This window comes from Anolis sagrei, chromosome 4 (assembly GCF_037176765.1).
Source record: "Anolis sagrei isolate rAnoSag1 chromosome 4, rAnoSag1.mat, whole genome shotgun sequence".
NCBI classification, from domain to species: domain Eukaryota; kingdom Metazoa; phylum Chordata; class Lepidosauria; order Squamata; family Dactyloidae; genus Anolis; species Anolis sagrei.
In genome coordinates, this window is record NC_090024.1 from 6,988,183 (window position 1) to 6,999,185 (window position 11,003).

Sequence of the window (11,003 nt, forward strand, 5' to 3'; positions counted from 1 at the left end):
ATGTGACAAGAAAATATTAAGAACAACGAAGTTGCATGACTCAGAGAACGGCAAGGAAACCGAAGATCGCAGATACCCAAAAGCTCTTTGGATCAGAGAACTACTTTTTTGTCCTTCAAGGAGATGGGAGGTTTTACAGGCAGCGTAAAAGGAACTTACCTATTTAAAAAAACCTTCTCTACCATCACAAGAAGAGAACCAATTCATTCCCCTTTGTGACATCTCAAGGAGCGCTTGGGCGGGCGGGGAAGGATAAACCCTGGGGGTGTGTCCCTTTGGTTTTAGATAATCCAATCCCTTTGAGACTCCAAGCAAACTTGTTTTTTCAGCAAAATATTGTCTCAGGACGACACTTCACGCTGCAAAAGGTGGAGAGGGAGCCTTGTCTCTGTGTTGGCAGCAGCTGCGGTGACAAGAGGAGACAAACTGGAAATCTAAGATGGAGAAGAATTTGGCAAGAAGCAAGATGCTCCTCTCAGTGTTGTTGGCTGTTATTTCCTATACCACATTTGGTAAGAGCCCTCTTATTTTTGAACCTTTTCCCTATTTTGCTCAGAGGATGATAGAAAAGAATTACGCAGGTCGACTGCATGGCACTTCATGCTATATCCCATGCACCTGCCCAGCTCTTCTGTCTTTTGGATACATCTACGCCAGGTGTGGACAAACTTTAGCTCTCCAGGTGTTTTGGACTTTGGGTTGTTGTAGGTTTTTTCGGGCTATATGGCCATGTTCTACAGGCATTTACTCCTGACGTTTCGCCTGCATCTATGGCAAGCATCCTCAGAGGTAGTGAGGTCAGTTCCAACAGTCCTCACTACCTCTGAGGATGCTTGCCATAGATGCAGGCGAAACGTCAGGAAAAAATGCCTCTAGAACATGGCCATATAGCCCGAAAAAACCTACAACAACCCAGTGATTCCGGCCATGAAAGCCTTCGACAATACAATGTTTTGGACTTTAACTCCCACAATTCCTAACTGTTAGGAATTGTGGGAGTTGAAGTCCAAAACACTTGGAGGGCCAAAGTTTGCCCATGCCTGCACTAGACACTACACTCTTCTTGATGCAGCCTAGAATCGCACTGGCTTTTTTAGTTGCTGCATCACACTGCTGGCTCATGTCCAGCTGGTGGTTTAATTAGGAATTCATCACACTGGAGCATCTATCCACTTTAAATCCAGTTGCTGCCTTTTGCAGAACTATGAGGCTTGTAATTTAGGGACTTTTCTGGTAGAGCAGTTGCTGAAAGGCTGGGTTGCTGTGATTTTTCTGGGCTGTTTGGCCATGTTCCAGAAGCATTCTCTCTCCAGAAGCCCACATCTATGAAGGCATCCTTCGAGGTTGTGAGTTAGTGTTCCCTTGCTACTTCACAGTTCACTTTTAGTGGACTCACTGTTGCACGGTTTTAATTTGATATATATATATAGTAGTATTTTCCCTGTTTTGCGGGTTCTTGCTTCCACCGCTCTCCGAGGCGCTTTCCCTCCTCAGTCCTTGCAATTTCCAATAAATATTAATTTAAAATATATATCGTGGTATTTTCGCTGTTTCACGGGTTTTTGCTGCCACCGCTCTCTGAGGCGCTTTCCCTCCTCAGTCCTCCCTCCATCTCTCCATCCTTGAAGGGCCTTTCCTTCCTTTCCTTCACTCTAAGTTTATAAAGACTTAAAATAGTGTATAACTACTAAAATAATGTATAAATATTAAAATAAATATAGTGTCCCTACATTTAGGTTTTTCACTTAACCCCCGCAATAAGTGAGAGAACACTGTATATTGGAAACTAAGCAAGTGAGTGGAATAATGTCCAGAGTGGGAGAAAGAACTCTTCTCTGTCGGAGGCAAGTGTGAAGGTTGCAATTAATCACCTTGATTAGCATTGCAAAGCCTTGCAGCTTCAAGACCTTTCAAGGGTTTAATTTTCATTCATCATTAGGTGATCCCTCGTAGTCCGAGTAGGATAGTCTTCCAAGATCAGTGTACTGGTGGTGGGTCCGTAGGTGACTGTGGAGCCCTATTCTTGATCTATATCTTCTCCCGCAGTGAGGACATTGGTTTCCAGGTGGAAGGCGGTCCTGGTTAGGGTTGGCTTGACGCGCTTTCCTCTTAGCATGTTTCTCTCTTTCATCCTCCATTTGTGCCTCTTCAAATTCTACAGCACTGCTGGTCACAGCTGACCTCCAGCTGGAGCGCTCAAGGGCCAGGGCTTCCCAGTTCTCAGTGTCTATGCCAGAGTTTTTAAGGTTGGCTTTGAGGCCATCTTTAAATCTCATTTCCTACCCACCAACATTATGTTTTTTGTTCATGAGTTCTTGTTCTTGAGTTCGGAATAGAGCAACTGCTTTGGGAGATGGTGGTCAAGCATCCGGACAATGTAGCCGGTCCAGAGTTGATGGCGGTCCAGTTTATGGCGGAGGACCATCACTTCAATGCTGCTGGTCTTTGCTTCTTCTAGCATGCTGACATTTGTTCACTTGTCTTCCCAAGAGATTTGCAGGATTTTCTGGAGGCAGCGCTGATGGAATCGTTCCCGGAGTTGCATGTGACGTCTGTAGACAGTCTACGTCTCGCTGGCGTATAGCAGGGTTGGGAGGACAATAGCTTTATAAACAAGCCCCTTGGTCTCCCTACAGATGTCCCGGTCCTCAAACACTCTCTGCTTCATTTGGAAAAAAGCTGCACTCGCAGAGCCCAGATGATGCTCAGGGTTTAAAGACTGTTAGGAATTGTGGGAGTTGAAGTCCAAAACATCTGGAGGGAGGGCCAAAGTTTGCCCATGCCTGCTAATGTGATGAAGTAGCAGCAAGACTTGGACATGTGGACTGGTTTCCAAGCCAGGTCTCATATCGGTGCAATTCCTAACAGCCTCGGGCCCTTTCCTTTTCCTTCTCCATTTCCCTTTTTTTTCTGCTTAAGTGGCTGAGGGGAAGGAGGAAAGGGCCCGAGGCTGTTAGGAATTGTGGGAGTTGAAGCCCAAACCACCTGGAGGACCGAAACTTGCCCATGCCTGGTCTTCATTGTTTAGGAGTATGGTGACAGCAGTATGCATGGAATGGATCTAGACATCTTAGGAGACCACAAGCTCGATATGAGCAAACAGTGTGATGGAGCGAAAAAAGCCAATGTGATTCTAGGTGGCATCAAGAGGACATCTAGGCGGCATCAGTGTAGAGATTGATGGAAGAAATAGCCCTGCTGTGTTCTGCTTGGTCAGTCCTCACTTGGAATAACCCTGTGCTCCTGCATGCCACACTCTCTTTCTTTGGAAAGAGAATGCATGTTTGGTGTGCAGGCCCAGAGCGCCCGCGCCTGCCAGTGCCTGTAGCCCTGGGCAAAACAAGGCAAGGAGGACAACCTGGATTGTGTTCAGAGAAAAGCAGACAAAATGGTCAAAGATTTGGAGATATGAATCCCTCTGAGGAGGGTCCTATGGATCTGTGTAGGTTTACCTGGAGAAGAGAAGGTTCAGATTTTCTGCCTAACCTCCACTTTGGCAGGAAAAACGAAATGCAAAGATACAGAATGGGGGGCAATGTGAAAAAGACCTTGGAGTCCTCGTGGACAACAAGTTAAACATGAGCCAACAATGTGATGTGGCAGCAAAAAAAGCCAATGGGATTTTGGCCTGCATCAATAGGAGCATAGTGTCTAGATCTAAGGAAGTAATGCTACCCCTCTATTCCGCTTTGGTTAGACCACACCTGGAATATTGTGTCCAATTCTGGGCACCACAATTCAAGAGATATCTTGACAAGCTGGAATGTGTCCAGAGGAGAGCGACTAAAATGATCAAAGGTCTGGAGAACAAGCCCTATGAGGAGCGGCTTAAGGAGCTGGGCATGTTTAGCCTGAAGAAGAGAAGGCTGAGAGGAGACATGATAGCCATGTATAAATATGTGAGAGGAAACCACAGGGAGGAGGGAGCAAGCTTGTTTTCTGCTTCCCTGGAGATTAGGACAAGCAACAATGGCTTCAAACTACAAGAGAGGAGATTCCATCTGAACATGAGGAAGAACTTCCTGACTGTGAGAGCCGTTCAGCAGTGGAACTCTCTGCCTCCGAGTGTGGTGGAGGCTCCTTCTTTGGAAGCTTTTAAACAGAGGCTGGATGGCCATCTGTCAGGGCTGCTTTGAATGCAATATTCCTGCTTCTTGGCAGAATGGGGTTGGACTGGATGGCCCATGAGGTCTCTTCCAACTCTTTGATTCTATGATTCTATGATCTGTCAGGGGTGATTTGAATACAATATTTCTGCTTTTTGTCAGGGGGTTGGACTGGATGGCCCATGAGGTCTCTTCCAACTCTTTGATTCTATGATTCTATGAAAAGAGATTCCACTTGAATATTAGGAAGAGCTTCCCCCTGACTCTGAGAACCATTCAGCAGTGGAACTCTCTGCCCTGGAGTGTGGTGGAGGCTCCTTGTTTGGAAGCTTTTAAACAGAGGCTGGATGGCCATCTGTCAGGGGTGATTTGAATGCAATATTCCTGCTTCTTGGCAGAATGGGGTTGGACTGGATGGCCCATGAGGTCTCTTCCAACTCTTTGATTCTATGATTCTATGATGAGAGCAGTTCAGCAAGGGAATCTGCAGCTGCATGGGAGTCCAGTGCAGTTTCCCCCTTTGGAGGTTTTGAAGCCCTCCTGCCAGATGGCCATCCAGAGGCTGGATGGCCATCTGGCAGGAGGGCTTAGATTGTGTCTTTCATGCATTAGCAGAATGCAATTGGACAGGACAGCCTTGGGGTCTCTTCCAACTCTGTAATTTTAGGATTATTGAGAATATTCAAGCCAGCATGTCTAGGGGAAATTGCAAAAATGCACATATTAGGAGAAATGTGCATGAATGTTTCAGAAATAAGAAGCCAGTTTGGAAATGGTATGAATCTGGATCATTCTAGATAGGGGTCTTGCTGGATATGTTTATATTCTGGATATAAACACAAGAAAGAAATCTGCCCCGGACTAATGTATATAGATGAAACGATAACATAAACACAGTGTGATGGGCTTTGCATGGGTGTGTATTACTGCTGATAAGAGCAAAATTTTGTGAAATGAAGGATTTCCAGTCCAAAAATCCTACAATGTCTTTCTGGAGGACCTAGAAAATGGATAGATCATGAGAAATAGATACGCTGCATGCATGTGTCAAACTGCAGAGGTCCTAGTAAAATTATAACTGCGAAATATCTCTCTCCCTGGGGGAAAGATGTTGCAATCCCGGCATTTATGGGAGTTTCCACCTGTGATTTTCCTCTGGCAGATTGACAATTGAGGCTGGGCAGGTGCTTTAAGAGCACAGAAGATATTTCACAGGATTTTCATGACTATTAAGAGAAGCTGGACAAAGCGCACTCCTTGGCCACAATCCAAGTGAACGTATTAAGCGATGGAGAGGGTCAGAAACATTGGCCTGACCTATAGAACAGCTACATTCAGTTCAATGTTGAAGAAGCAGAAATGCTCACAATGGTGTGGATGTATGCAGAAAGGGACCCTCCCCCCCATCTAGGGCCAGTTGCATTCTATTCTTGTTGATTTATAGTTCTGGAGGGCTACAAACTGTAACAGCACCAGATCTTACCTATTTTTGGAGCTCAGCAAGGCCAGACTCTGTTGGTACTTGCATGGTAGATAGCCAACCAATATCAGCTGCCATAGACAATATTTCTGAGAAAATACCTAACTTTGAACATTTCTTGACTCAAAAACCCAAATGAGGAAGGGTGTGTATGTGAATGCATGTGCAAAATCAGATCCTGGTCCTTTTCTCCAAATGCTGCACGCTAGAGCTTCCAGAACATAATAAAAGGTGCATTTTTGGACTCTCACTCCCAGCTGTGCTTGCAGTAGGGTTGTGCATTTGGGGCAAATCTTGACCTGCTTCATGTCCCAGCTTTCAGTGGGGTCCCCAATCCATTTTTGGGAGCCTCCCGAAATCAGGAGGGCAGAGATCTGTTTTTGCTTTTTGGTGCCAAAAGATCAGTTTTCTATCGACCCATTATTGGGGGGGGGGGGACTTCCTCCCCAGGCTCCCCTTTTTATTGCGTGCTTAAAGGAGGCTTCTTATCTGCTGTTTCTACTCTAGAGGAGGTGCAAGGCTGCAGGCACTGGCAGGTGTGGGCGCTTTCAGGGCCTTCATGACACACACACACACACTCTTTCCAAGAAGAGTGCTTGTGTAGCATGCAGACCCAAAGCGCCTGGGACTGCCAGTGCCTGCAGCCGAGCACCTCTTACTCTAGAGTACGAGGTGCTCAGTTGCAGGCACTGGCATGCATGGGTGCTTCTGCATGCCACACGTGGACTCTCCTTGGGAAAAGTGTGTGTGTGTGTGTGTGTGGCATGCAGGCCCAGAGTGCCCACTTCTGTCAGTGCCTGCAACCTAGCACCTCTTACTCTAGAGTAAGAGGCACTCGGCTACAGGCACTGGCAGGCGTGGGTGCTCTTGCACACTACACACACTCTCTCGTTGGAAAGAGAGTGCATGTGGCGCATGCAGGCCCAGAGTGCCCACTCCTTCCAGTGCCTGCAACCTAGCACCTCTTACTCTAGAGTAAGAGGCACTCGGCTACAGGCACTGGCAGACGTGGGTGCTCTTGCACACTACACACACACTCTCCTTGGAAAGAGAGTGCATGTGGTGCATGCAGGCCCAGAGTGCCCACTCCTTCCAGTGCCTGCAGCCTAGCACCTCTTACTCTGGAGTAAGAGGCACTCAGCTACAGGCACTGGCAGGTGCAGGCACTCCTGCATACCATGCACACATTTGCCTTGGAAAGTTAGTGCATGCAGTGCATGCAGGCCCAGAGCGTCCACACCTGCCAGAGCCTGCAGCCTTGCACCTCTTACTCTAGAGTAAGAGGCACTCAGCTACAGGCACTGGCAGGTGCAGGCACTTCTGCATGCCACACACACACTTGCCTTGGAAAGTTAGTGCATGCAGTGCATACAGGCCCAAAGTGCCCACTCCTGCCAGTGCCAGTGCTGTAGGCTCTATTTCAGAGGAAGGAAATCACAAAGCTATGTCTAAGTCTCCCATGCCTAAGAAAACAACATGAAATTCATGAGGTCACCCTAAGTAAATAAGTGACTTGAAGGCACATAATCAACTGGTATCGCACCACCTGACATCCGCCGGGAAGTAGCAGCCAGTAGTGAAAGGACCAAGGCAGAGAAATCTCCAGCTCATCCCCTGTTTGGGTATCAGCCAGCACGTCAACGACTTAAATCCAGACATAGTTTTCTAAGATCTACAGAGACACTCGCTGGAACACCTCAGCAAGTGAGAGTCCAAAAGTGGCAGGCTCAAACCCAGAACCTCAACCAATGGCTGATACCAAATGAGAAACTCCCCCCTGGGCACACAGAAGACTGGGCGACTTGGAAGTCACTGAACAGATTGCGCTCTCGCACCACGAGATGCAGAGCCAACCTTCAGAAATGGGGCTACAAAGTGGAATCCTCGACATGCGAGTGCGGAGAGGAGCAAACCACTGACCACCTGCTGCAATGCAACCTGAGCCCTGCCACATGCATAATGGACGACCTCCGTGGAGCAACACCAGAAGCACTCCAAGTGGCCAGATACTGGTCAAAGGACATTTAATCAACTACCAAACTCACAAATTTGTATTTTCTGTTTGTTTGCTTTGTTCTGTTAGAAATGTAATATAACTGACTGGCTGCCCTGACACGAGAAATAAATAAATCAACCAACTAATCAATCCATAAGTTTTATTAATATCTGATTTAGGAAACTTTAGAGAAATTGATTAAAAACCACAATTGATTTGGAATTGTAAAAGGCATCTATGCAGTATCTTGAAGAAGGTCTTAAAACAGGATTGGGAAACATTTCATTTCCAGAGCTTTGACCACTTTGGTCGCCCTTCTTTGGACACCTTCCGTCTTGTCCATATTCTTCTTGTATTGTGGGGCCCAAAACTGGACACAGGATTATTCCAGGCCTGATCAAAGCAAAAGAGGGTGGGGCAACATGACTTTCCTCCATTCAACACAGTCCTCCTATTAATGCAGCCTAGGGCTCAGAGCTGTTTCAGATGAGGTCTTACCAAAGCAGAATGGAGTGGGATTATGATTGATGTATCGATGGACGCTCCTTCTTTGGATGCTTTTAAACAGAAGCTGGATGACCATCTGTTGGGGGTGGTTTTCTTGCATGAATGGCCCATGTGGCCTCTTCCAACTCTGTGATGCAGCCTAGAATCACATTGACTTTTTAAGCATCCGCATGACACTGTTGATTCATGCTCAACCTGTGGTCTACGAAGACTCCTAGATCCTTCCACATGGAATGTGCCTGTTCATAGGGATCTGTGGTTTCCAGACCTTTGACCATTTTGGTTGCCTTCCTCCAGACACATTCCAACTTCTGGAATTATGCTTTCAGAACGGGACACAGTTATTCCAGGTGAAGTCTGGCCAAAGCAGAAGACAGTGCCACTATGACTTCCCTTGTTCTAAATAATCTATGGATGAAATTTACTTCATCAGTTCCAAGAGTAGAGCTTCTCCAACAATAGCCTAAAGACTGGTTCTGCTAACGAAAGCTATTTGACTCCCCAACCTCTCTTTTTCTTACAGCCGAAGCTTTGCAGTGTTACTCATGTAAGGAGCTGACCACAGCTTCGCAATGTATGACCATTGTCAACTGCTCGGCGGAAGATACGATGTGCAAAACCACAATGTACTCCCTTGAGGATGGTAAGAAACTTGGTGTCGGCACCGTTAACTTGGGTTGTAGTTTGGGGAGGCACCAGCACTCCTTCACAAAGAAGGCCACATACCTTGTCAAACTACAATTTCCATGATTCTATAGTATTGAGTCATGGCAGTCAAACTGCATTTCTTCTATAGTGTTGATGCAACTCTTGTTTATTTGTTTTTCCTCATCAGTTGTCATTTAATCAATCTTTTCTTCCTTCTTTCCTTCCTTCTTTTCTGGTTCTTCTTTTCCCTCCCCTCCCCTTCCCCTTCTTTCCCTCCTTCTTCTCTGTTTCTTCTCCCCCCGCCCCTCCTTCCTTCCTTCCTTCCTTCCTTCCTTCCTTCCTTCCTTCCTTCCTTCTTCTCTGGTTCTTCTTTTTCCTCCCTTTCCTTTCCCCTTCCCCTTCCTTCTTTCTTTTCTGGTTCTTTTTTCTCCCTTCCCCTTCCTTCCTTCTTTTCTGGTTCTTCTTTTTCCTCCCTTCTCCTTCTCCTTCTCCTTCTCCTTCTCCTTCTCCTTCTCCTTCTCCTTCTCCTTCTCCTTCTCCTTCTCCTTCTCCTTCTCCTTCTCCTTCTCCTTCCCCTTCCCCTTCCCCTTCCCCTTCCCCTTCCCCTTCCCCTTCCCCTTCCCCTTCCCCTTCCTTCTTCTCTGGTTCTTCTTTTTCCTCCCTTTCCTTTCCCCTTCCCCTTCCTTCCTTCTTTCCTGGTTCCTCTTTTTCCTCCCTTCCCCTTCCCCTTCCTTCCTTCCTTCCTTCCTTCCTTCCTTCCTTCCTTCCTTCCTTCCTTCCTTCTTTTCTGGTTCCTCTTTTTCCTCCCTTTCCTTTCCCCTTCCCCTTCCTTCCTTTTTTTCTGGTTCTTCTTTTTTCTCCCTTCCCCTCCCTCCCTCCCTCCCTTCTTTTCTGGTTCTTCTTTTTCCTCCCTTCTCCTTTCCCTTTCCCTTCCTTCTTTTCTGGTTCTTCTTTTTCCTCCCTGCCCCTCCCCTTCTCCCTCCCTCCCTTCTTTCCTGGTTCTCTTTTTCCTCCCCTCCCCTTCCCCTCTTCCTTCCTTCCTTCCTTCCTTCCTTCCTTCCTTCCACTATTCCTCCTTCTTTTTGCAGTTTATCCATTCCTGGGCGATTCCACCGTCACTCGGGCTTGTTCTCCAGTATGCGTGCCATCCGATGTGGACGGCATTGGCACAACGCGCCCTGTGAGTTGCTGCTTCACCGACCTCTGCAATTATGACGGCGCGACCAGCATTCAAATGAGTTACATCCTGTTGGGAACCTCCATAGCATCCTTCTTCATCCTACTTGGGTACCAATTGTGAGGCAGAAGGCCAAGGATGCAGATATCGAAGTTTCCAATACCATTTTGTCAAGTTATTTCAACTCGCACTCTCTATTCCCTCCTAGAAAGTCACGTCTCTGCCTGCCATTTCCTAAAGTTTTGGACTTTTGTTTTGATCACCAGGGAAACAACCTGGTGCAAAGCTGCCCCTCCCACTAAGAAGAACAAGGTGGCTGCCTCTGGATTCAAAGTGGGGCAAACTGTGTGTAGTAGCCTTAATTTTATTTTCGCTACCTGTGATGGGAAGAAACGGTTGCAGGACTTTGTGCTTTGGGTGTCAAAATAGCATATCCGGCTTTGATACTGGGCATCTTTATTTGGGAGGAGGTGCCTCAGGTGGGATTATACCTTGGGTCAACAATGCCTGAAAGAGGGCTGGAGTTATTTAGAATAACACAAACACGGAGTTGGAAGGGATGCCCAAGGAATATCTAGTCCAACCTCATTCTGCCAGGCAAGAAGACACAATCACTACTTGCTCTGAAAAAAAGAAATACAACTTTGCTTTCTCCAATCAGAAATGGCAACATGATACCATTTGGAGATGACACTACAGCAGTGGCAGCAATGTCAATAGGTTGTGAGTCCACTCTGGGTTTTAGTCCAGATTCTACAAGATGCATCGTTATGTAAGTTCAGCAAAGCAAATTGCATATCTTGGATTGCTGAACCAACCATAGGTTCAAACCAAGGAGGTTCCATACCTTAGGTAACTCCTTAAAATTTGGACTAAAAGCCAGAGTGGATGTGCTGTCCACCTGACATTAGATATACCAGCTACCAATGGGGGACAATGTTTGCTGCTTCATTTGCACGCTGCATTTCACACCTGATTTTGAAGATTTATGCATATTTTGGAATTTGCTTGCCTATCAGCTACATTAACCATGGCCAAGGTAGAAGATAATATTGTCAGTCTACATGTCACAGGGATGGAGGGTTAATA

The 11,003-nt window shown here is 46.6% G+C and overlaps 1 protein-coding gene across 1 annotated transcript; it reads left to right on the forward strand.

Annotated features, from left to right (window-relative positions):
* Window positions 1-247: 247 nt before the first annotated feature.
* LOC132772898 (ly6/PLAUR domain-containing protein 2-like) lies at window positions 248-11,003 on the forward strand. The gene is made up of 3 exons (XM_060771741.2): window positions 248-512; window positions 8,613-8,732; window positions 9,826-11,003. Exons 1-3 carry the CDS (start codon window positions 440-442, stop codon window positions 10,035-10,037), a joined length of 405 nt encoding a protein of 134 aa, XP_060627724.2. The 5' UTR covers window positions 248-439; the 3' UTR covers window positions 10,038-11,003.